This window comes from Strongylocentrotus purpuratus, unplaced genomic scaffold (assembly GCF_000002235.5).
Source record: "Strongylocentrotus purpuratus isolate Spur 01 unplaced genomic scaffold, Spur_5.0 spur5_scaffold_17, whole genome shotgun sequence".
Taxonomy (NCBI): Eukaryota; Metazoa; Echinodermata; class Echinoidea; order Camarodonta; family Strongylocentrotidae; genus Strongylocentrotus; species Strongylocentrotus purpuratus.
The window spans coordinates 26,891,879-26,919,599 of NW_022145602.1; the positions used below are offsets into that span (position 1 = coordinate 26,891,879).

The window sequence follows — 27,721 nt, forward strand, 5'->3', positions numbered from 1 at the left end:
TCTGCAGATACAGCCGAGAATGAAGCTTTTTAATTGACTTTGGATACCAACTGTTGTGATGGTAACCGGTAAATATATGAATTAATATTACAATCTTTACGTATCACTTACTCACACCTCATGGATTGAAAATCCATTAACAGATCAATAAACCTGTTTTTATTGATACTTATTGTAGATGTAATGGCTCATGGATTTTAGTTCCCTCCACTATATCACGCACCAAGTACCGAGGTGTCATCCACCGTAACACATATAGAAGAGGTGGCTTGTGGCATTTTCCTCCAGCTTTCTGATATCATCTTGGCATAGTGTGCAAGCACAGACTCTTATTTCACACTTTAAATACCACGATTCCTAAATTCTTGAGCAGGTTCTATTCTGTGAGTTTCTGTCAAAAGTACGAAAAGAAAATGCTGTTCATCTGTGATTATAGGATTATGTTTTAAATTATAATAATGAAGAAATGAAAATATATTTTCATTACTTTTGTTATTGTTGTTATGATTAACATTATTGTGTTCCATCACTTTTTCCTCACCATGTAAATGTCTTACTTGTTACTAACTGTGGATCACTTAGTTTTTCCAAAAAAATTCCGGCCATCGCCCCATCGTCATACACTCAAGTGCTAATTTTAGCACCTCAAGATTTGGAGGCAGCACCTGTAAGGGCACGCATGGGGACTGCCCAAAATGTGCTAAAGTAGCACTTTTACACCTTTCCAAGTGCTACTTTAAACACTTTAAGTGGATTAAAGCCTTTTTACACTTCTGGTGCTATTAGACGCATGCAGCTCGCAAAAACCACACTTCTAGTGCATTAAATGACCCCTTTTAGACCCCACCCCCAAACACTACTGGTGCTAATACTTTTGCACCCATTATAGTGCCAAAGAACACACACAAGCAGCATGCACAAAATCACACCTGTAGTGCTGACCACTCACCCTTCTGTTAAACAGCCCTAACATTATTTTCAGCCTACTTTCAAGAGAAGGTTGAGTTCTGGGAAGAGGTGAAAAATAATGTGTGAGCATTACTCATACTTATTATGCAAGTGTTGAAGAACATCAGTTATTTCCCTGAAAAAGATGGCTCTTCAAATGCCTTTATATTCTAAATATGCATGTAACATCGTAAAAATCGGGGTGCCGGCTTTTTACGCCACGTGTTCGTGTAGTCCCATATACATCTTTCTGTGCAAGTGTTTGTAACTTTACCAAGACTTGGCCAAATTTCTTATCATTTTGATGATTCCAGAACCTTGCAATACACTCAAATTCTTATATGCTAGATGATCAACCTTTTCTGGTCGGTTCCACACCGTTTCTTTCACAATGCAATCGCATGACCAGAACTCAACTTCATCTTTAAGCACCTAAAACATACCCCTCAAGACGCCACATGTCACACTCATGGTAACGAATGGGTAGTCACATATAAGAGTTAAAAAGATTCACTTCTTTATTGACAAAAACCATTGTAAAATCACAACATCCTTTCAAAAAGTAATACATGTATTTGTATCTAAGGGTAAAAACACAAAACTGTTTCATGCATACTGATAAAACATTAAAGCTCAACTTAGCTGCTCATCACTGGAAAGTCATCATAATAGATAAAATAACAGATCAAACATGATAAGCTAATACAACAACACGTGGATTCCAGCAGTCTGTGTCTGGTTACAAAGCATTCTCACATTAGGTTTACTTTACTGCAATCTAACTCACATGCATTTTATACATTGTGACATGTGTTATATATTAGAAGGTTCGATAAAGCATGAAAAGTAACAAATAATTTTCAAGGCCCAGTAAATAATAATGCTATTTACATTATGTCTGCACTAAAATACATATTAATATTATGTTAGTCTGATTTTTTTTTACTGTTACATTGATAGTGCACGTTTCTATGTCAATTGCATGCAGTGGTAGTCTTGCTGGCGCTGCCATGTAGAATGTTGGAAATGGTATCATCATGCACAAGCAGAATTATTAGGCAATGAAAAGAATACCTTCTCAGATCCCCGCTCTTTTATTACCAGGTGGCGACCTATCTCATTTGAATTTTAAATTACTCTGATTTTGTGTGTGTGTGTGAAGCACTGTCTTAGCACCTGGAATATACACACACACACACATTCAATACACTTTCTTTGTACCTATAATAGTACACAATCTCCTTCCACCTTACATTCTCCAAAAAGATGCATACCTTCTCAGATCCCCGCTCCTTTATAGCCGAGTGGCGACCTATCTCATTTGAATTTTAAATTACTTTAAATTTCTTTTGTGTGAAGCACTGCCTTAGCACCTGGAACGCTGATGCGCCTGCGCATGGAGCGCCAGCACTACCGGTGTTTCTTCAAGTGCTAAAACAGGCAGGGTTATACTTCGGGTGCAATTTCTCGAATAGCACGTGTTTCCAGCACTCATTTTTTGCTCGCCATCGCTACCCAAACGCTGCATGCACGTCAAGTGCTACACTTGGCACGTGTGGTTCAAATTTGTACCCAGCACCCGTGATTTATCACTTCATTTTTTAGAGTGTATGTTTACTGACACCCTCTCTTATTATTTCTATTATTGAATAATTCTTTTCACTTTTCCTTCGTCATTCGAGGGGAGGGGGAGGGTACATCCCCCTCGCTACTCCGCTGGAGTGAGATGATTAAAAGAGCAGCGTAGTAACACATACCCCAGATTTCACGACACAAATATCACATATGTATTGTCATTATATTATAAAAATACATGTTCATGTAAATCAAACACTGACATCAATTTGTCTTTCTTTTTTCTCGAGGCTGTAATGAAATTAGTACTCTTCTCATTTTATACGTAAATGTGTTTAATATCCTCTCATCTTTCTATAACTTCATTAAGTATTCCCTAAGTTTACTCGAGACTCCAGTATAAGCATGGTTATTTTAGGGGGAGATGTCTAATTTCCTTTTTATCAGTAAATTTCATCTGTTTGTTAATTGTTTGGTATCCATTCATAAAACGCTTTAACATGATTGGTATTTGCAGTATCTAAAACATGACCGATTGTTGCCAAGCCGTGCTACCAGCCTGAAGAAGACTCCTTGACAACGAAACAAAATATGAAAACATCATTCGTACTAAAAGATTCCGAACACGATGTGACTCGATCCAACACATTTTCATTGGAAGTTAAAATGCAAAGTCAAAACTTAATTGAAATTATATATAACAAAAGAAGGGAAAACAGAGATTCGGAACTATAATACTTTATTTGTATCATTTTGAAAAACGGAAACTGACTAAGCCGCTGTAATCATACTCAATAAATACCCCGAAAATAAATAAGATAAATAATAGATAATACATACACAAATAAATACGTGAATAAATAAATAAATAAGTACATTGAAAAAATAAATAAATCAATGAATTAAAAAAAATGAAAAAAATACATATAGATATTGAAAAGATTGGTACTACAAAATCGGAGAATCGCGTTTAAGAGAGCCATACTTAAGCTTTTCGTCTTGCACTCAGCAGAGTACAACGCAAGAATGAAACAGAAAGCAGAAATTGAACAATATAAACGGAAACTAAGAGGAACATAATTATCTATATATTTGAAGAAAAAAAAACACACACAAACAATTACATTAACAAATAAATTATAAAAAGCACAAGACAAAACAAATCATTTGCAGTCTCTGTGTATAGCTACATCACTGAATGCATGTAAATTCCTCATTTCTGCGCATTATGATTTTAGATTTTTTTTTTTTTTAATGAACCTTCAAGTTCCTGAATAGGTTATCTCGCGCTTATACATGTTTTTCCACTGATGAAGCACTACATTTTGGTTGACGTAAGGAAAATACTGAAATGTCTGTCTTTCGTATGTCATCACACAGTTGCGAGAATTCAACCATCGCTCAGTTCGAACCCACAGACCTGTAAGAAACCAATCTCCCTTTACAGCGAAGGAAAACTTCAGCGTATAAATGGAGAGAAAGTCGCCAAGGAACACTGTCCAGTTAGAGAGACATACGACGGTCAGCCGATACAAACCATTCTGAAGTTGATCCGGCGATCGAAGGCCATATCTCCCTGTCCAGGCCGAGCACACACTTCGGATGAGTCGGGAATATTTGTTTGTCGTATTCCAGGTAAAGTGGATTCTGAATTCTTCCTTCTTTATTCATGCTTATCTGAAAAGCCTTTTCCGATTTTGTGTGTGACACTGCCGACATGGAAGAGAGCGTTGGAGAATGTAGTAGAAGTAGTAGTAGTAGACTTTATTGGATAACTTGTTTAGCACAAGGCTAATCTGCCACAAGGTCCAAGGAATGGGCATCACCTTGTAAGATTTTCAACACAAAGCAAGGAAAGAAAATAGAGAAAATTAGTGTAATGCTCTCCAAACCTTAATTATTTACTTTAGCTGCAAAACGTAATTCATAGGAAAGAGAAGACATATAAATCCATTGCATAACAAATTAAAGGAAATCTCACCCCAAAGACAATGGCCCGAATTCACAAAGGAGGTTTGTCGACAAACCTTGGTTTTCGTACGTCATATGACGCGTTTTTACGCGCTTTTTACTAACCTGGTTTTGTAAAGAACAAAAGGAGGTTTGGCGAAACAAAAGGAGGTTTGTCGACAAACCTCCTTTGTGAATTCGGGCCTAAGAGTTTGTATTCTGAATAACCAATAATGAGATGTATTTTTGCCCTTTGATGTGAAATATTCCTTATGAACGTGTACAGGAGATATATAAATGAAGATATTCTTGGCATGATGTAATATCTAATATGCCTTACAGCATGACATGGGTGCAGTTATTTTCTTTAAAATATGATGTACCAGGCGAAGTGGTACATGTATCATGTATGTAACAAGCTTTAGTTGAAAGACTTTTTAATTCAATAACAAAATCTTAACTTTTCAATGAGGGAAAATCATAAATGAGAAGGTAAAATTTATATTTGGTGAAAAATATATAACAAGGGAACATTATTGTAACTCTTTTATTGAAAAATACCAAAAATAGCAGTTGACAAAATTTATTTCATTTATGCAAGTCCCTCACCCCAGAAGAGCACCAAGTTATTTTTGAGGTTTGCGCAATTGTAGGTGAATGACATATCTCATCACCACACCCACACCTTTGAAGGAAGCATCCATAACTTTTTGAATACATTCATTCGATAAACGACTTCACTAGTACGTCAAGTTATCAAGAAAATGGCGATGCCCATGTCATGCTAAGAAACTGTACATTTTCTTGTTTTATGCCTCTTTCATACTTTTCGATGGAGAATCTTGTAGATTAATGGGCAATAATACAATAAATCTCTCAGAATAACTTATGTTATTTCTTTGGGAGAGCTTTCCTTTAATGCCCTTTCCCGAAAGCTATAATGAATGCTCTACGCATAGAAAAGCCACTAGTATGTGCGTGTGCGTGTATGTTAGGTGTGCATTTGTTTCTGTGTGTGTTGGTACGTATGAGTTGATGTATGTTCACATACAGTGAATTTTTAATGGAGTAATCCTATAAGCAAAAGTTTGAGAATGGCAGGTGTTTAAAACAAAACATGAAATCAAACTTTCTTCCTCAGATTGTCTGTCCAACCCTTGCCGAAATGGGGGCTCATGTGAGGAGACTAAGGACAGTTTCAAGTGCCTCTGCCCATCTGTTTTTACTGGTGTTACGTGTGCAACAGGTAACAGAGAAACCTCTTTCCGCAAATCTAATTGTTTTTGCTCGTAGTTTAACAAGCAATCAGTCATGAGATAATTTCTTGAATAACAATGTTAACACCTAGGGTTTGGGACATAATGATCTTTAAAAGAGCACATTGACATAATCACATTTCTCTAAATTAAACTGTAAGAGATTTTGACACGTGTCCCCTTTTTGTATTTATGGAAAGTCTTTCAGAAATCCAGCATTAAAATCAAAAGAGACAGCTCGTTTGGCAAACTCGTTCGATATAATAGAATATCTCACCTGATACTTTCCAAGCAGCCTACATTCCTTCAAATAATTTAAGATTAATTTATAAACATTTTAACAATATTATTTTAAACATTAAGTTCCTCTGCTTCGAGCCAGAAGGGCGTTGAAATGTAAAATTTCAAACAGGAATGATAAATTAACAGATTTTTTATACTGGTATCGTATATTAAGTGCAGTCAGTTTGATTTGATTGTACAAATTTCTCATTTCGCGGCGGAAATTATTGATTTGCTTTCAGCCGTCGATATAACGTCAAACACAAGCACCACTGGAAAGCCTGCTTTGACAACGAAGTCCGGGATGTCATTGACCACCATCGACATGGGAATGGAAGATACGACCACGATGTCAACAACGGATAACTTGTCAACCCATGAAGAGTGTAAGTCATTTATTCCTTTACTTTTTTGTAGTTCATGCTTTATTGATCTTTTTCATTGCAAATAAAACATAACATAGTAGGCCTATCAACATTATGGTGGATCATATGATAAGATATAAATGACGTCGAAGCACATTATGTTTAAGATACATTAACAAAACTAACAAAGATTCAAACAACAAATTGTCGATTATTAAATACTAAGAGATAACAGACATTTAAGTTTACAGCAATAATAATAAACGCGCATCCGTAATAAGACAGTAGTACAGAGAGTATGCAGGAGAATGAGAAAAAAACAGTAAGTACGTCATTTATGATGCCTAGGGCTTGGGTAACATATGGATCAAATAAAAACTACTGTCTAGAACATGATTTACATAAAGCTTTGTTTCGTGCATCGGGTGTCTCTCATGCCTCTTCGTGCTTATACGCCATTGATAGTGAATTCTCGTATATTTTGATTTATTCTCCATGAAAGGTTCTCGCGCAAACAGGACGTGCCCGCCAGGCTGGGATGCATTCGGTTGCAAGTGCTACAAGTACATTAGGGTCCAGGAATGTTGGACCTGGCATTTCAACAAATGCCAGGATCTTTACGCTGCCACCATGTTGGTCATCGCGTCTGAGGAGGAGGACGATTTCATCACTCGTTCATACGGTCGGGAGATATTTTCCATCTGGCTGGGAGCAAAAGACCATCGGAACATTCATCCTGGTACTGTCCTGCAACAGGTGCAAGGTGGTCAGAGTCATTTAGCTCTCCCAACGACAGCTACTGGAGTAAGTATTGTGCAGACCAAGTATATTAATTTGTTCAAGTAATACATCAACTAAGTAATTATTCAAAATATTGTTTTGTTCATTCATCAAATTATTCATTTATTTATCTATTGATTTATCATTTTATCCATACTTTCATTCATTCATTTATGCATTTGTTTAATTATCTATAATTAAGTTATGATTGCAGCTGCAACATTTACATGTGCCCTACTTAAAACAATGAGAGTAGAAAAGAGCCACACCAGAAAACACATAAAGAAAGAAAGGAACATAAATAAATGCCATGAAATCGTATCATTCTTGACACTTGCCGAAGAATATATGTTATTTCTAGCTCTGTAGACAGTTTGTATTTTTCAAATCTTACCTCCAAAGCTTTATTCCTAGCGCACAATGTGTATAATATGGAGTGTGGAGAAATCCCCGTGACATTGTAACTCGCCATTCTACTACTATATCACGCAACATGTTACATCTAACGAAAGCACCATTACCGTAAGATAAAACAGACATGACGGGAGGGCTACCTTAAAGGTTTGGTTCACGTCTGAGGGTCAGGAAATAAATTTGCCTATTTTTCATATTTGTTTAAAACCTGCCAGGGTATTTACTTTGTTTGTTAGAACGAAACGCGACAATCCGACAACATCTTATTTATTAAATATGAAGTTTTTTTCTTCTGTATATGGTACTACTTTTTTTTAATGATAGAACTTAATTAGAATCATATTATGGAGTTGTGAATATAACTTATAACATATAACATAAGAATATGATTGTATCTGATGTTTCGTCTGATTCAAACTTTAGTAGGCTATCGGTATGATACAGTCATCCGATACAATGACATCTTAGATGTGTTCGATATCGTATGGGACAAAGTAGCTTGGACTTAAATAACCTAAATTGTTCGTGACGACTTAAAAATCTTTTTTTTAAATTTTTATTGATTTATTCATTTTTGTATCTATTCATATAGTTATTTGTTTGTTTGTGTGTTTGTCTTTAGACTGGGCCAGTACAGAACCAAACGAAGATTATCGATCCGACAGCTGTCTTCAAAAGAGTTTTTTCAGTGTGACTAATAACTGGAACGATGCCAGTTGTAAGCACAACATTCGCAGATCCGTGTGTGAGATCTTTAATTAAAAGAAAGATTGTACGCAAAATTTTAGAATTTTTAAATTTCCTAGGTTAAGTCTACCGAGGTACATTAACGATATGCATACTAAGATGGCTTTAGTCATAAGCGTACAGGAATATTTAGGAAGAGGAGGGGGGCTGCGCTTTTTGCTCAGTATCAACAAATTTTGACATATTAAACAACAAAAAATGTACAAGCATGAGAATAATTTGATTGAATGTGAATATATATCGTGGGAGCCCAAATATTAGGAGATGGTTGCTCGAATATTGGATCTTTAAAAATCCGGGGGGGGGGGCGGAACTGCAGTAATCCATCCCTACCTCGTCCGCGTATGTTGTTAATAAAAAGCCCCGAATCCCATATATTTATATATAAATCTATTTTTTTCTTTTCAAATTTGATCAACTCCAATTGGCAATTCTGCAGTCTTTCTATCGAGTACCTTTCAAATTCATTTAGTTCTAAAACTAAAACTAGAACTTTTATTGTCGTGATTACTTATGAAGGAATCTATTTCATACAGGGGTTGTTATGTGTCAAACTATGTATTCAGGGCTAGGTCTGATGACAAATTTTCTGTGAAATTTATTTCGCATATACTGCAGAACAAAAGGGAAAGGCTCTCGAAAGATGGTAAATCACAGAATTGTATAATTTATGTTTCTTCCCCTTTATCACATTGGTGTCAAAGTTGATTTCCCCTTAAAGTGATAATAATGTATTCATATAATGCGTTTATTCATGTTGAAATCTGCTTTACAGTTATACAAACGGAATCATGAGTTTTTGTTCAAATTACCATTTTGTGTACATGTATCTTGATGCAGCTAATAACAGCTTGCGTGAAAAATAACCCATCTTGCCAAATCAAGCACTTTGTGAATAAACTTGTACACACTTTTTCTCCACCATCGACAGTTCCCTGCATATTTATATGTCTCATTAAATCTTTATCTACATGATGTACATAATATATGGTATGCCTTTAGAGCGGGAATGGGGGGGGGGGGGGGGGGGGGAAGGGGGGTGGGGTGGGTCAAAGGTTGGAAGGGTTAGGTTGAAGATTGATACTATTAAATTTGAAAAGACTTTCCTAGCGAAAGGGGAGGATATTTGGAAGGGGGGCACGTACCTGGCACGTATTATTAAGAAAAATTAGTAAATAATGTTGAATATAAAATATTTCCAATTCTTTCTCTTATGTATTAATAACGTATTTATTTTCATCAAAATGTAAGGTCTACATTATGTAATTTTGTACATATTAATGAAATCACTATTTACGTAAGCTAGGTAATTTAATGATAACGTTTTAAACGGTTATTGTATATAAAGCAAGATAATATAATTAATGTTTATGAAAAATTATGATTGAATTGAATTGAATTGAAATTTATTTCCATCATCATGACAATATATACAAAGATAAAATATGGAATTTCATAACATGTAACAATATCAAAATTACATATAAAATTGACATAACAGCATTCAAAATATAAATGGAAAATGGTGCATCCGTAAAAGTCAATAAGGCTTGACAATTGAATGCACCAGGCGCAGAATTAATAATAACATATACTTGAAGAGAAAAAGAAAAAAAAAAAAAAAAAAGGGAAAATAAAAAGGAGTATGAGTAATATAGGTGTGGTCTTAAAATAAATTATGCGACATAAAGAGAGAGAAGATGTTTCTTGTAAAGTCTTTTGAAAGAATTATTAAATCCAACAGATTGTAAAAATGGAGGTAGGGAAATCCACATTTTTGGACAAACAGTTAGTATATTGGATGAAGCATTCCAATGATGGAATTTATCAGCATTTCTTGTGTAGTGGGTATGGACCACATTGTTAAGACTAAATAGGTGCATAAGGTTTGGAGGAAGTGAGTTTGAGAAAAATCGTTGCATCAATGAGGCAATTTGCAATTTATTAATATCATAAATATGTAAAGTATTGAATTTTCTAAATAAAGGTTGTGAGGGAGCTAAGAAAGGGGAATTAGAGCAGAGTCGTAATGCCCTTTTTTGAAGTCTATGTAATTTGAGTAACTTAGAGGGATGTTTCGTCGCCCAAACAGAATTGCAATACATAATATATGGCAAAATAAATGCATTATATAACATGAATAAGATACGGAGTGGAATAACAAATCTTAAGTGACTAATAATACCGACGCTTTGAGAAACCTTTTTTGTAATATAACTAATATGAGAAGTCCAAAATAGGTTTTCATCGAAAAGTACTCCAAGGTAATTAAAAACTCTACACTGTTCAATTAATCTATTGTTGATAGAAATAGATACATTGTCATATACAGGATTTAGGTTCCTTGCATTTTTGAAAATAACAAATTTAGTCTTAGAAACATTCAAAGACAGTTTATTGCAAACTAGCCATTCGTATATATACTCAAAATTATTATTCAGTTTATGGGTTAATAGATCATTTTTTTTCTGAGGCAAGAATAGTCGTATCGTCTGCAAAAAGTGTGAATTTACAGAAAGTGGAACAGTTTACAATATCATTGATGTAAATCTAAAATAAGAGAGGCCCCAAAATAGAGCCCTGGGGGACGCCATATGATATAAGATTAAAAAAAGAACAATGATAATTTACAGATGTAAATTGCTTCCTTTCGGCAAGATAACTTTGAAACCATTTGTGAGGTAAACCTCTTACGCCGTAAAAATGTCATTTAACTAATAATATATCATGGGGTATAGAATCGAAGGCTTTCGAAAGATCCATAAAAACACATATTGCATGATTATTTACATCAACATAATGGACTATTTTATCATATAAATCAAGAATAGCAAGACCTGTGGAATTTTTTTTTCGTATATTATGTTAGAAAAAGAATTTAAATTATTGTTTAAAAGAAAAAATGAATGGTTATTAGTGAATTAAATAATAAATAAATTCCGTTCCCGTTAAAACTTCTATCTGACACACGGTGGTTTTGGAACTTCCTCATAATTACAATCTGTTTTGTATCTTCTTTTGTTTTTGTGATTTCGTAATGTATATTTGTCATTGTACACTAATTTGTTATGTATAATTCTGCTGTGACATGATCTTTGTTATTGTTAAACAAATAGACAAAGAATTTCTGTTCTATGACGGATGAATCAATAAATTCAAATTCAATTCATACTTAATTCAAACATTTCTGTTTTGGTCTACTTTGTTAAAAGTATACCTTAAATATTTAAGTGGAACTTCTGTAAGGTATCTGACATTTATTCAGGTTCTGTACTCCAAAATCTACCAATGAAAATACGTGTGAATCAATCAAAATCATCTGGTTGGTTCGTATTAACAGAATTGAAAATGCAGCTTGCTACTTTTGTAATAATGATGATGAAAATCTCGAACACCTTTTTGTTTCATGTAGAGTTATACAGTGCGTCCCAGAAAAAACGAAACCGAGAATTATCGTTGTTTTATCATAACTTAATCACAATTATAATTGATGAATGACACATATTTGGAAAGCTTAGATCCTCCTCTTTCATTTGATGCAACTCATATAATGCATATTTCACGCATGAGTGATTAAAATGAATTTGAAGAGAGGAAACCAAAAAGTCTTTGGGCGGACTGTATCCGAATTTTAGAGAGAAAATCACATTTCTCGAAAGCTGCGTTTTTGCCCTTTCGTAAGACACCTCAATCACGAAAAATGAGCAAGGAATGACAAAGTTTTGTTTATTTAAAGGTATTACAAAGTTTTGGGAAATTTTGAAAAATGGGTGGATAGTGATTCTTTACAATTTGATATATTTGGATGCCCCTGTGAATGTATTAAAAGCACTAGAAATTTTAGCCCCTAAAAAACTTCTGCTTTCGAGAAAAATTGAATATAAAGATTTACCGGTGCTCCCGGTAAATTTAGAAAAATTTCAAATAGCTCCTACAGCCGTACAATGGTAGCTGCGACCATGAAAATCTCAGAATATGTAGTTGTGGTATATAATTTCCGAACGGGAATAGCTAAGCGGTCCATTTTAGTCAAGAAACATTGTTTTACAGCTTAATTATATCTTGACCTTGAGAGGGAGCTATACAACATAAAGTGTTTATTATTTACAATTTCATAACTTTAGAGTCAATTTCGACCGCGACAACGATCAGAGAATATTGTAGGGTTGCATATGCTTCCAATATGTTCATTTGAACCAAATTCACGACCCCATACCAAAACTTTGTATTACCTTTAAAGTAGTGCTTGCATTTCCATAATTTTATCAAACGAGTCCGTTTTCACTGGCTGCCTGCCGAAGCAACAAGCAGAATTGACAAAAGACTTAACTCCGTTTCGTTGACAATCCGCCATGCAAGAAGTCTTTCGTATAGTTGTGATTAAGTTTTGATAAAACAACGATAATTCTCGGTTTCGTTTTTTCTGGGACGCACTGTAAAACAGTTTTGGTTACGCCTAAGCTGAGTTTTTTCGGAACTCTCTCTCCCCTCGATTTGTCAACTAAAAGAATTCCTGTTTGGGCTGACCAAGCTTGACAAAGTAAGAAAAATTTCGACATTAATTTCCTGTTTTTGTTATATAGGACAGCAATATATCTTTAGCTGTAGGATTACAGAAACAATGCCCAACGTTCATCATTTTTTACATTATGTTAAATATTTTCAGACGGTAGAAAGGTTTGTTGTTGAAAGACGCAACGAAATAGATAAGCACAATGAAGAATGGCGCTTAATTTCCGGAATTTTAGAAAATAGTCCTATTAAAGCAGTTTAGCAGATTATAGAACGCTGGCGGAATTCCCTTTTGACGACCGCTGATGTTTTATATTCTATTTACAATAGATCCATTTGATTTCTTCTTTGATTTATTGTTGTTACATGGATATGAATGTCTGTATATTTGTATTATTTATGTTGAATGTAAAAATGTTATTGGATCAATAAAAACTCATCAAATATAACATTTTAAAAATGATCTGTTATTCATATTCTATATTATCTTCATTTTTTATTACTGTACAAATTCATCGCATTATTTCATGTCGAAATTTAGCATATAAATGCTTGAAACGGAAATCAAATCAATGCAATTGACTTTTCCTGAATACCTTTAACTCATAGCCTGCCATAAGGCTGCATGCACACTATCGTTATAGTGCTTTGTACATGCGAGAGAGCCATCGCTTGAGTGCCATGTGCGTGCAATGCAGCATTCGTAATAGCAGTCATTGTTCATGATCATTGGACTGTGCTGTGTATTTTGCACTCGCTATTCATAGAACCGTCGCGTTAATCAGATTATCTCCAAAACAACCTGGCACGGGTGGATTTGGGGCTTGGCACAATGGGGATTAGCTCTGTGGCATGATAAGAGACTGATCCTTACATGCTTAAATAATGCCGATGCAAGCTGACAGTTGATATTAATAAATGAAGATGCCTATACAACATGTCTTTATTCGTGAATAACGATCACTGTACATTTTAAAATAATTCTTTCATGTAAGTGAGGAATATCAATGCTATCAATGATTATAATGATGCAGAAATTTTAATTGCCCAACATATTCACCAGATGATGCTCTAGGCGCTTACATATTGTAATGAACAGATTTAACGGAATGAAACAAATGGAATAAATAAATTGAAGAGAACATTAATATAATTGTTATCTTACTTCTATATGTAGCTCTTCCGATCTCTGTCTCTGTCTATGTCTCTCTCCCTGTCTCCTTATCTCTCTATCTCTCTCTCCCTGTCTTTCCGGTCTCTCTGTCTCTGTATGTCTCCCCTCCCCCTCTCTTTGTTTCTCTCCCTTCCCCTCTCTCCCCCTCACACCCTCCCCCCCTCTCTCTCTCTCTCTATATATATATATCTCACTTCCTCCACTCTCAACCTCTCTACACAACCCTCCCTCTCTGTTTATGTATATATCTGTCCTTAAAATATTGTTTATTATATTTCATGGAGGCATATGCCAATCTCAACAAAAAAAAAAAAAAAAAAAAAAAAAAATCAATTTTCACATACTTAATTGTACGCGCTCGGGGATTATAAGAATATATTTTTTTTTACACTAACCGCGTTTCTAAATTCAACCATAGGCCAAACAATAAACACAACCATATCACTTACCCATATCCTAACTTACAACCGAATTGCAATCATAAACCTTACCTTCAACCACATCCCTGACAAAACATAGCCTGAAGAAAAAATTGGGAAGGGGGGGGGGGGGGGAGCTTGTCGAGAGCTGGATGGCAAGCTCCACCTCGTTGGCCTTTCATATAATGCACAATATAATTATTATTATATCCCTTATCGTCAGATTGTTCCATTAGAGTGTACACAACGAGAAAAAGAATAGTTTTACGAGGAAAGACGTTTCTTGCCGAATAGTTCATTTTGTATTGCTGACGTCACGAATAGTCCACCTTTTCCCGGGAAAAAAGTGAACTATTCGTTTTCCCGCCCCCCCCCCCCCAAAAAAAAGGCAAAATTCAGCGAATGTACGGTATTTCAATCCCCTCCAGCGTCCAACCCCCGCGGTGTCACGGCGCTCACGCCTTGCAATTTACGCAGAGCCGCAGTAACTGCACTACACTACTGCAGTACCTGTATAGCGCCAGCTAAACATATTTACATACTTCAACGTTCCATTTGAGCCGTGCAATTTTCTTTTATTTCTTTTTTTAATATGACGTGAATGTGAGTACGGTACATGTTATTAATACAGAAGTGTCCAAGGAATGATACAAGTGGAAAGGATATAAAACAAATATACAATGACTCATTCTCGGAACAAGCTAAAACTATTCGCACTCAGGAACATCAATAGTACTATTTGATGTTCCTTCGATGCGAATAGTTTTAGCTAGATCCTCAAGTGTCATTGTATATTTGTATACTATCGCATTTTATTTAGGAATACCATGTATCCTAGATTAAACGTACCGGTAATCCTAACTATAGTTTTAGAATAGATGTCTTCAATTTGTGACGGCAACATATTTCTTTTCACCAATAGCACAGCTCAAACAAATTCGTTTCTTTTCCCAAAGGCTTTAATTTATTGGGTATATTTCTTTTCCCAGAGCACCGTTTGACGAGTGTTTCTGAGTATTATCATCTATGTTTATAAATGCACACAACTTTGTGTGAATGCAATCAAACAAAAATGCGCCTTGGGAGAGTTTTAACAAGTCTTCTCGCTTTATAAGGCACCCGAGTGTATTCATATTTTCACAACTTGATTTTTCTTTCTTCTTCTTCTATTAACGGGCGAACGTGTGAAATGCGGCAGAGTTGGCAGACTTAATATAGTTGCGATGAATATAGCAACCAAAATAGCAGCCATTTCAACCAAAACTTTTGTAAGCACAAAAATGCAACGAAAAGTATTATAACCTATGCGTAAGCGTTAGAGGACACAGATAAAAATCATACGACAGAGATGCCTTTTGGTATTACCCTATGCTGATCATGGTATGTATATTTCACACAATCCGATGTTTTTTCCATTTATTCCAAGAGGTCGAAATTAAGCCCCTGTGGGAATGGGCGAAGGGGAGATACATATATGTTTCGTAATTGACCGCCAGTTAAATCCCAGTATATAAAAAGTGTCAGTTAAAGTCGAAGAGGGTTAATAAAATAAGGAAATATAATATAGGAAAAGAGAAAGAGGAAATCACAAAATGATAAAGATGAAGATAAACTTATGAAAGGCCACAGACAAATAATAATACGGGATAAAAAGAAAGAGATAATGGAAGGATAACAAAAAAGAATACCATAAGTACAGATAGAAAGGGAATATGAAAGAATGATAGAATTGAAGGATAACACCACAAAAAGGTGAAATTTAAAAAGCAATGAAAAACAGAGAGAGAAGATGACAGGATAAATATAACATAAAACATAATGAAGCTTATCTGCAGAAAGAAGATGATAAGATACAAACAAAGATTAACGCAAGGAAAGATAAATCAAGATTTACAAAAAAAGTGAAGTTGAAACAAGAAAAAAGCAGTAGTAAGATAAAACAAAGACAAGAGGGAAGGGAAAATAAAAGAATAGCATAAGAAAAGAAAGGAAGAGAATATTAAACGAAGAAAATGAAAAGTGATTTTGTGAAGGAACAAAACAAAAGCATGAGTTCGCGATCAGACGAGCAGTAAAATCTTCAGTTGGATTCCGCTCGAAAATAATTGATAAAATAACCAGAGAGAAAGAGAAACACATACACACATGTATGCACACACACACGCACGCACGCACACGCACGCACACACACACACACATAACGCATACAAGAATATTAACTCTCTTTGATGCAGTAGCTATAAAGCATTCCATGGAAGATTATACTATCACGTGACGATTATCATCATCTTAATTGATATGTTACGTTTTTCTTTGTAGTACTCAAGACTTTACCGATTTGCATTTATGCATTCTTCGTGATTAATTATGCTGATTATTCATTTGCATTGGACACAAATAAAAAAATAATTGGTAAGGGTATAAATAATTTCGTTGTTAACTGTATGTTTTATTTGTATCATGACTATTTTTTGTTATCAAAATAAAACTGACACTGTGTAACGTGAAAATACGAAATATAAAAATAAGCTGAACTAAACTCAACTCAAGGAATAAGGTAACCGTTAAACTACAAACGCAGTTTTTTTTCTAAGCATATATTCCATTTCCAAGCGTAAAACAGAAAGTTTCATAACAATATTGCTATCAGGAAATGCTTCATGAATGACTTTTTCCCCTTCATATTCAAAGGTGATTAACCAATGTATACAAACAGTTAAGTTGATGTGAGCATGGATGACATTGGGAAAAGACCACAATATTTGATAATCGTCAACATAAAACAAAGAACTGATTAAAACAGAGTTCACAAATTCCATTTAAATAACATGATGTCATTGTTGACTTTTGCCCCACTGCCAGTTCACGGTTGCAGTCGGAGCATGAGCATCTAAAGGTAATTTCCGACCACTATTGTGAAATACACGGAAACAAAATACTGGATACGTGCTCATGAAGGTTATGTAATCATTATTCATTTATGCACAAAGGTGGAAGTATTCTTTGAACAAAGGCTATTCATGTAGCACCTCCATTACTGTAGGAGTGATTATTTCAAAATGTACAACGTGGGACCTCTTCATGTTTTGAAGATGTGTGGATATTCGGGGTCATTCGGAACATGGTTTAAAGGTGATATTATCAATACTTTTATTGACAATGTACTCTTGAAGATGCATATTAGTTATCATGACACTAGGTATGTTTATGGTATCAGTGAAACTTGAGAATAGTATTTATCTCCTTGAATGAAAATTAAATCTCCTGACTGAGGTGCCAATTTGAGATCCTACTAATCATACCATAACAATTTGAACAGTTCCTAGTGAACTACGAACATTGTCACGGAAACTGGGAATGCCTATATATATATATATATATGACCCTTTTCAATTTATACTTTCTTACAAATATGTCTGTTTCGATACAAAATGATTTCGAGATATAAAGTGGCCACTGTAGGAAGGTGACCTTAATAGAGAGGTGGCCACCAAGACAGGTTTGATTCCATTCAACTCACCCCAGGCTGATGAAACTAGTATAAGAAATAATATAGATAGCTTGATTAAATTCGCCACCGTGTTGGGTGATTCAGGTATGTCCTGTGAATGTTCTCAGTTTTTCTATCCCACTTAAAGATAAACTTGAGTTCTGGTAAAAAAAGAAAATGAATTCTCACAGAATCTAACGAAACTTACACTGAATGTTCAAGATTACAAATAAATGTCATGTGCCAAACAATTTTGGAAGAAAATGTATACTGGCTGAGTAATGAGCATAGAAAGATAAGGAAATCAGGTTAGTACTAGCCCCGAAACCATGTGTGTTGTCCCATATACATCTTTCTGTGTAAGTGATTGTTACTTTACCAAGACTCTGCCAAATTTATGATGATTTTGATGACTCCAGAACCTTGCATTACACACCATTACTTACATGTTATATGATCAACTTTTCTGATCCATTCCACACATTTTCTTTCACAATGCAATCGCATTACCAGAACTCAAGTTTATCTTTAATAGATGCTCGTCGATCGGTAAAGTGAGGTATGAATAAACTTAAATGTTCGTACCATTATTTTTTTGTCGTTAAAATATTGTTAAAAAACACCCACCCCTCTTTTCTTTTAAGATTATATATGAGGCAATGCATAATTATAGGATGTTTTTAATAAAAAGTTTTTTTTTAGAAAGGTGAATTTGTATGACTTCACTTGAGGAAGCAACAAGTCATCGCTAATTTTAACCTCAAAACAGGACCTCGGTACTCATTTGCATGCATCTGACAAAAGTGTTTTCTCTTCGGAGCCAAAAGGGCAAGGGTATTAGCCCCAGTACGTTAACACAGACTTAACGCCCTTCTGGCTTCAAGCAAACGAAGGGTAAACAAGGAAGGTATTACAAAATAACAATTAGCTGGCTTTCAACAAACAGCAGACCGCAGAACTGATCAAAACACAATTATTTATCATCTCTCTTTCACATTATTTACATAGTCAGGGGAATGAAATGCATATTCGTTTACACAGTCACATACATCTGCACACCAATGTAAATCTTTTTAGCGTGTGTGTGTGGGTGTGTGTTTGTGTGAAAAGGTATTCAAGGTTCACAATATTGTTTTGACACCGATTTTCTGGTTATATGCAAGAACGGTGCTAGTGTCATGAAATTTGGGACAATTTGTGGTCTTGTTATATCTTCCCTTGTTTCATATGTAGACCGGAAGTGATGACTTGCAAATCGGAAACAAGGTTACATGACTGCCTATAAATATGTATAGACTTTTTTTTCAAGCTTCCGATTGCCCAAATACCGATGAAATGTGAAACTTATTTTAGCGTCCTAACTTAGAATTGTAAGTCAGGAAATAAGTAATTACCATTGTTATTACATATTATCATAGCTACTATAACCATCATTATTATTATTATTAGTAGTAGTAGTAGTACCAATATTATCATCGTCATCGTAATCAGCTGTGCCATTATCATTGTTAATATTATTATCATGATTATTATTATTATTGTTATTACTACTATCAACACCATCATCATCCTGTTGTTTTCTTCTACCTCTTCGTTGTTGCTGATTATTATTACATTACTCTCTTTGTTGAGAATGCCATATAAGTCCTATTCTTTCAAAAAGTTTCACTCGTACGTAATTGAACAACATAGTATGAACCTTACCTTTCTTTTTTAGGGCTGCCTTTATTTCGTAGAAACACGGTATTTTTGTTATGTATAGGCATAGACTATCCTCCTTCAACACACAAACACAAGCACACGTGAGCGTGGGAAAGGTGCATACCTTTTGAAAGTACAGTAGATGTAGATGTAAATGTAAATGTAGAGTAGATGATTGTGACGAAACAATGTTTGACATGTTTCCTTTTTACATTGATTACAAATCATATATGAAGTCATTTAGGTGATATAATTGCCTTTATGGGTATCGCTGAAGCTGGGAATCTTTCCACTAAATACAAAGTCCTAAACCTTTTTTTTTTTTGGGGGGGGGGGACGACGTTTTGATCCCTTGTTGGGTTAATATTGCGTGGTAAATATTAATATATATATTGACAAATTCATGTGTACCTCAATTCAACGAAGCAGGTTAACGTTCTCAGAAAAGTCTTCGTAAAAATGTATTTTGCTAAGACAAGCACCGTCCGTCCATGGTCTGCAATGCAACGGATAAACACTGTTAACTGGAAATAATTCACCATCATCATCTTCACTTCATTACCGTGGTCACCATACACATAACAATAGTGGACACGTCGTCGTCGTCGTTGTTGATATCATAATTAAGATTATCTTCACTAGAATTTTTGTCCTCACCATAACTGCATTATAATTACCATACCTTGTTCATCAGAGTTAATATTTTCTTTTTTTCATGAGTAATTCAACTATAAGAATCAACGTCCTCCGCACATAGTTAGTATTTCAATCATTTTGTAGTTAGAAACGTCATTATAGGGGGCAAATGTATATGCCTCTTTATTATGAATTGTGTCATAAAACATGCAAAACGTGGACTCTTTTTAACATTCTTTGGGCAAGACTATTTCACTCATTTGAAAATATTGTACGTAGTTTAATGAAAATGCATGTCTCCGTGAAAAAACCGAAAAGAACAAACATTTCCACCCTTTATTTTAGAGGGAAATGGAAGTGGGGGGGGGGGGGGATGCACTCATTTTATATTAAATGAAATGTTGATAATTTCCGAGTGTTGATGAAAAAGAAGAAAAAGAGAATGAGAGAAGCTTACCAATGGAATATGAATGACTGATATTTTAATTAGGTTAAATATTTGCGTAACGATTTAGTTCACCGCACAGGACTTTGGAACTGATTGAAAACGACACAATTGACAATTGCTCATTGCGATTATGAGTTTGTAAAAATGAAAATCAGTGTAGTGTATAATTGTGCTGGTAACATGCAACATGTAACCGGACTGCTTACTACAAATGGTCTAGATTCTAAATCGTACAGATCTAAGTCAAGCGTAATGAGAGAAGTAGTCGATTACAAGAAACTGTGATAAACCGGCGCTACTTCAAGTATGGAGAAAATAAATCAAAAGCTTCATGAGGCGGTATTAAGGGGTAAAATCAAAAGTGTCAAAAAACTGCTAAAACAAGGTTCTAAAATAAACCAGACGGACCAAGATGGAAACACACCCTTACACACGGCTGTCCTGTATGGCCAGGAGACTGTCATCGAGTATCTCATAACTCATGGAGCTGATGTGGAGAAGGCGACTTCAAATGGACAAACACCCTTACATCTTGCTGCATCACTCGGAAATGCTCAAGCAATAGCATTTATACTAAGTCATGGAGCTAATTTGGACAAAGAAGACAAAGACGGCTACTCTGCATTGAACAGTGCTGTAAGGAATGGTCATCTTGATGTGGTACGATACTTTATAAGTCAGGGGGCAAAAGTGTATCAGGAAAATACAAAAGGCTTGTCTCCTTTACACACGGCAGCAGGGAATGGTAAACTTGAAGTAGTGAAATACCTCGTCAGTCAAGGAGCCGGGGTAAATGAAGGAGATAATGAGGGTAAGACTGCATTACACATTGCTGCTCAGAATGGTCGTCTTGATGTCACCACATATCTCATCAGTCGAGGAGCTGAGGTGAATGGGAGAGATAATGGGGGTTGGACTGTATTACGCATTGCTGCTTTCCATGGTCGCATTGATGTCACCAAATATCTGATCAGCCAAGGGGCTGAGGTGAATAAGGGAAGTAATAACGGTGCAGATGCATTACACGGTGCTGCTCTTGGTGGTGAACTTGATATCTCCAAGTATCTCATCAGTCAAGGAGCTGATGTGAATAGGGGAGATAATAAAGGTGTGAAAGCATTACACATTGCTGCTCAATATGGTCATCTTCATGTCACAAAATATCTGATCAGCCAAGGAGCTGAGGTAAATGAAGGAGACAATAAGGGTAGGACTGCATTACACAGTGCTGCTGAGAACGGACATCCTGACGTCACCAAATATCTGATCAGCCAAGGCGCTGATTGGAATAAGAGAGATAACATGGGTTGGACTGTATTACACGGTGCTGCTCATGGTGGTGAACTTGATTTCATCAAGTATCTGATCAGTCAAGGAGCTGATGTGAATAGGGGAGACAATAAAGGTATGAAAGCATTACACATTGCTGCTCAGAAGGGTCATCTTGATGTCATCAGATATCTGATCAGCCAAGGAGCTGATTGGAATGACAGAGATAATGAGGGTTGGACTGTATTACACAGTGCTTTTAAGGGTGGTGAACTTCATGTCATTAAGTATCTGATCAGTCAAGGAGCTGAGGTGAATGAGGGAGATAATAAAGGTATGAAAGCATTACATGTTGCTGTTCAATATGGTCATCTTGATGCCATCAAGTATCTGGTAAGTCAAGGAGCTGAGGTGAATGAGGGATATAACAAGGGTCGGACAGCATTACGCACTGCTGCTCTCTATGGTCACATTGATGTCACAAGATATTTGATCAGCCAAGGGGTTGAGGTGAATGAGGGAGACGATAACATGGGTCGGACTGCATTACACGATGCTGCTCTTGGTGGTAAACTTGATATCTCCAAATATCTCATCAGTCAAGGAGCTGATGTGAATAGGGGAGATAATTACGGTATGAAAGCATTACACTTTGCTGCTCGATATGGTTATCTTAATGTCATCAGATATCTGATCAGCCAAGGAGCTGAGGTGAATAACGGAGATAATGACAGTTGTACTGCATTACACATTGCTGCTCTGAATGGTCGTCTTGATGTCACCGAATATCTCATCAGCCAAGGAGCTGAGGTAAATGAAGGAGACAATAAGGGTAGGACTGCATTACACAGTTCTGCTGAGAAGGGACATCTTGATGTCACCAGATATCTCATCAGTCAAGGAGCTGAGGTGAATAGGGGAGATAATGACGGTAGTACTGCATTACACATTGCTGCTCTGAATGGTCATCTTGATGTCACCGAATATCTCATCAGTCAAGGAGCTGAGGTGAATAACGGAGATAATGACAGTTGTACTGCATTACACATTGCTGTCCAGGAGGGTCATCTTGCTGTCACAAAGTATTTGCTAGTGCAGGGTATAAGTGTGAACATGAGTGACAGAAACGGCTACACTCCTTTGCACATTGCTGCTCTGAAGGGTGACGTCGATACGATTAAGGTCCTGCTTGAGGAAGGAGCCCTAGTTGACGTAAAGGATACCAATGGCCAGACCCCGCTGCATCTATCTTCAAAGAAAGGAAGTGCCAATTCTTCCGACATCTTAGCAAAGCATGCAAAGGTATGTAATATATCCTTCGTCTACATAATGAGGAGCCAATACAAATAATTCAAAAAGTGTCAAATTACGATTCTGGAAATATCTAATAATTAATGCAAACATAGCTAAATGGTGTTTAGTTAGAATCCATATGTTCCTGGGCTTAACTATAAGCCCATTCAGATCCAACAAAGTGTAGGCTAATAACAAATCGTGAAATTGTTCTTGATAATTATATGGCTATAGAAGATAATTGAAAGGTCACGTTTTGCTGCCAGTGCGCTATAAAAAAAAGAATACGTCTATATAATGTATAATTGAAACATTCTGTTTTGTTTTTATAGATCAACGGGATTCTTGATCATCGTGATGATGAAGGATTGACTGCCATTCACCTCGCCACTCAAAATGGCCACACACCAGTTGTCGAGTCGCTGGTTAACCATGGAGCTTCCTTGAACATCCAGTCACACGATGGAACAACCTGTCTTCATGAAGCCATCAAACTTTCTGATCATACGGTCAGAAAAGGGCAAACAAACGGGAAACCCCAACAGGTAAAAACGACTTTAAACTATCCGTCAAGAAAAATATTCCATAATTTACTGGCCTACATTCGATACACCGTTGCCATGCTTATAGGGGATTAACATTAATCGGTTTAATTGGAGAATACCATTACTCCTTGAGAAAGGTGTTGATTTCGGAGACCAAATTAGAAAGGAATTGTTTCATCCCTTTGTTCGGATGCTCGTATATTTCGACAGAATATATATCCACTGACGCCCCTCACTCTATGTATCGACAACCGCTTCGTGCCCAGTATGGTGGAATACGGTGTCATGAAAGCTTTAGTGGACACAGATCTTTTAAAAATTTGATAATAGATGCATTCACCCTTTTCCATCCTTGTTTTGGTTAACGAACGAGAGCACGAGAGGTTGTTAGGTTGATGGTGTTTTTAGAAGTGTTTTGATGGGAAATAAACGTGTAGTTTAATATATTGGCTGGGATGGTTCCCGTAACTTGATTGGTCAACTAAAACATCGATGGAATAGATAAATGTCTTTAACGTCACACCTTAAAATGACCAGTTTATAAGCATATATTAACTTTCACTGCACATTTGTTTTTGTTTTTGTTTTAGATAACCTCTCTTGATACACCTCGTGTGTTGACTCAGATCTCAGAGGACTTCTATCAGCACGAGTTTTCCCCAGAGGAGACTTTAGTATTATACCTTCTGGAGCACGGCGCGAAGCTGGATATGAGAGATGGTCAAGGCAAACTACCAATCCACTATGCTTCCGATGAAGTTATCCGACAGATGATATTTTCAAGGTAGGGAAATCTGTGTTCACAATCTACGTCTTTTGATGATTAATGGACCAGTTCGGAGATATTATCTGCACATGGGCAGACAAATGTTATTGTGCTAAACTGTAAAACCCATCGACACAGATGCTGGATAGAATGTTCACGAAATTACCTAGGGGGCAAACCCCCGATTTGAGGGATTTGAGACATGGGATGATGTAAAAGGTTGTTTGGTATCAACGTGCCTGCACAGTTTTTATGTGGACTACCTTGAAATAATGCTGCTGAAAAAATGGCAGCCATGTATAACTACTTTTAAAGGTAAATACCAGTTTTGGAAATGCCCCCCCCCCCCAAAAAAAAAAAAAATGAAATGGAAGCTCTTATTACCAATCATGTGAAAGAATATGTTTGGACTAATACGTGATTATACAAATTTTGCCGGGAAACCGCCTACTAATTGATATATTTAGTAAACTAATATATCTATTCGGACTGGATAGGTATAGGGAAATCTATACATCTTTCTGTGTACAGTGCTTGTAACTTTACCAAGACTGGGCCAAATTTTCTGTCATTTTGATGATTCCAGAACCTTGTAGTACACACCAATACCTATTTACTACATGATCAACCTTTTCTGAACGATTTCACAGCGTTTCTTTCACAATACAATCGCATGACCAGAACTGGTCCATAACGATTCTATAACAAATGATTATATTTTTTTGAAAGGGATAGTTGAATTCTGTTGCCAGAGGGCGCTACACAAAATATTTTTTGCGAGATAATGAAAAACTGAGTGTCAAATTTGAAATAAAATACAATTTAAATGACAAAATCATCAACAAACGAAAATATTACATAGTGAAAATTATCGACTAATGCACATCATTGGCATGTACACGTCATAATTCTTAAAAAAGGGTTATTGATATTAATACTATGATCTATTAGGGGGAAGGTAAACAATTGTAGATAGAATTATGATTCGTTGGACTTTTCAGCCTTTGAAACAAAATAAGCAGAAAATCCTATCTCTCTGCACAATATGCTTTTCCATGGAACATCCGGGTACGTGTATATATTTCCCAGTCGTGACTCCGTGACTGATTTTCTATACAAAGAGAAGAGGCTATTTTTCTACATTTCAATTGAGGATATCGAGTAGCCAGCAATGTTTTGTGATATATACTATGTAAATGAACAACTTATAAATATCATATGCTTGCCGTAGGTATAAATTAATGGACATTTATTTGCTTAGAATGTCAACTCTAAACCCTGGACTCTGGGCCTATTGGAACGTTGATTTGTTCTTTTATATTCTCTATATTCATATCATGGCTGAAGATGATCATCAAAAGCCCTTATGTTTTACTCTATGATATGATTTTAAATCAAATCATCAATACTTATAATCTCTCTTTTGTCTCTCTTTGTACCCTCAAAATTATAGGTTACCGTCAGTAGATATGATCGCAAGATATCGAGGTAAAGTAGGATATACAGAGATAAAACATTTACTTTCTCGTGCATTGTTTCAACTGCAATATATGTTACTCATCCAGTCTTTATTTCGTTGTGAAAATGCACTCATTCATCTATTAAAACGAAAAATTGCCGTTTACACTTAGGTACGAGTTAATACACATTATTGGCTTACTATACGTCCTACTCTCGTATCCAATGGATATTCAAGATATATATTTTCTCCGCCTCGAATGAATATAGATGCTTGGTCATTTTTCAATCACTAGCTTTATATCCGATGTTCCTAGGTTTCAGTTTATTATCCTCTGAACCCTGGGGAACTCTTCATTTCCACCATTTGTTGGTAATCCCTTGACTTCTTCTTGTGTACAGATGAAGAAGCCATACCCTTGGTTACAGTGTCTGTTCATGTCGATAATGGCGGAAAGCAGCTAGAACTGGCGGATCTTGGTATATCAATGTCTATCCCACTAGGGGCTGTTAAAAAGAGTGACTCCTGCAAGATTACATTAACCAAGGTACAAGATTCTCCAAGCATCAATAGCCAGAGGGGTGAATCAGTGGCCTGCTACGGGATTAGATGTGACCCTCTAAATATGATCTTCCATCAACCGGTTAAGATCAAGATACCACATTCAGCCTGCATCGTCAACTCAGATCAATTGAAGCCTGACATCGTTTGGCGTGTATGGGATTCACCAAAGGGTAAGCCGATTGGGTCAGAGTTTGAAAATGAGCCATTCTTAATGCTGGGATAAACGGAAAGTGATGTCACGAGATTCACAACTAGCTTGGGAGACACAGCCCTTTAAAAATACATTCTTAACACAAATTGAAAATAATATCTTATCCATTATTTCCTACGTCTCCTTTGCTATAGGAACACACCATCGCGAAGTGTGAGGTGTAATCTCTTGGTTGGTAGTTCCCCCTCTAGCCTCTAGGTATCGTGGTCATTCATAACGTCATGAGGAACAATTCGAAATGCCTATTTATTTGCGGAAACTTTTAAAAGGTAAACAAGTAAAGGGGAGTTAGTGCTCTTAAGGATGGTTACATGAACTTCAAGCAATTTAAAACAATTACAGTTGGCAAGAACACCAACGTGGATATAAATATTTTGTGTCAGCATTGAGGTGTAACGGTTTAAAGGATAAATCGGCTCCATGACGAAATAAAATTTCCTTACAGCAAATGAAATTTGTTTTATAACAATTGACACCAGATCTACCAAGAACATCAAGAAAGAGATCATCCAGCTCACCAGACGAGCCACCATACTGCAGAGTGTACAAGAGACATATTGAGCTGTATATTGGTCACTGTGCTGAGTGGTGGGTTCTTATTCCTCTCGAACAACAGGTGATCCGACACCAACTTCTGTGCACTCCGTATATCCCAGACAGGATAGAGAGAGGCAGTGAATTCGTAGTTCACCTTCAGATGCATACGGACCTTCCTGGGATAGAAACGGTCAGTAAAAAGCACCTGATTATTATTTACTACTAACAAATAGGCCTACTTCGCGATGTTTCACCAGTTTCTACTGGCTTCTTTAAGAGGTCTGATTCCAGTTTTAGGAGAAGCTTTGATGAATCAAAGTCTCAACGAAACTATAAAGAAAGCATAGTAATGGTAATTCGTTTCAAATCAGATGAATACT

The 27,721-nt window shown here is 36.0% G+C and overlaps 1 protein-coding gene across 1 annotated transcript; it reads left to right on the top strand.

Annotated features, from left to right (window-relative positions):
- The first annotated feature begins 6,871 nt into the window (after positions 1 to 6,871).
- LOC100891143 (ankyrin-3-like) lies at positions 6,872 to 27,365 on the top strand. Its single transcript, XM_030988331.1, has 9 exons — positions 6,872 to 7,180; positions 21,151 to 21,585; positions 21,685 to 22,842; positions 23,029 to 23,268; positions 23,592 to 23,768; positions 24,395 to 24,588; positions 26,024 to 26,058; positions 26,431 to 26,776; positions 27,284 to 27,365. The coding sequence occupies exons 1-9, from the start codon at positions 6,872 to 6,874 to the stop codon at positions 27,363 to 27,365; spliced, it is 2,976 nt and encodes a 991-aa protein (XP_030844191.1).
- The last annotated feature ends 356 nt before the right edge of the window (positions 27,366 to 27,721 follow it).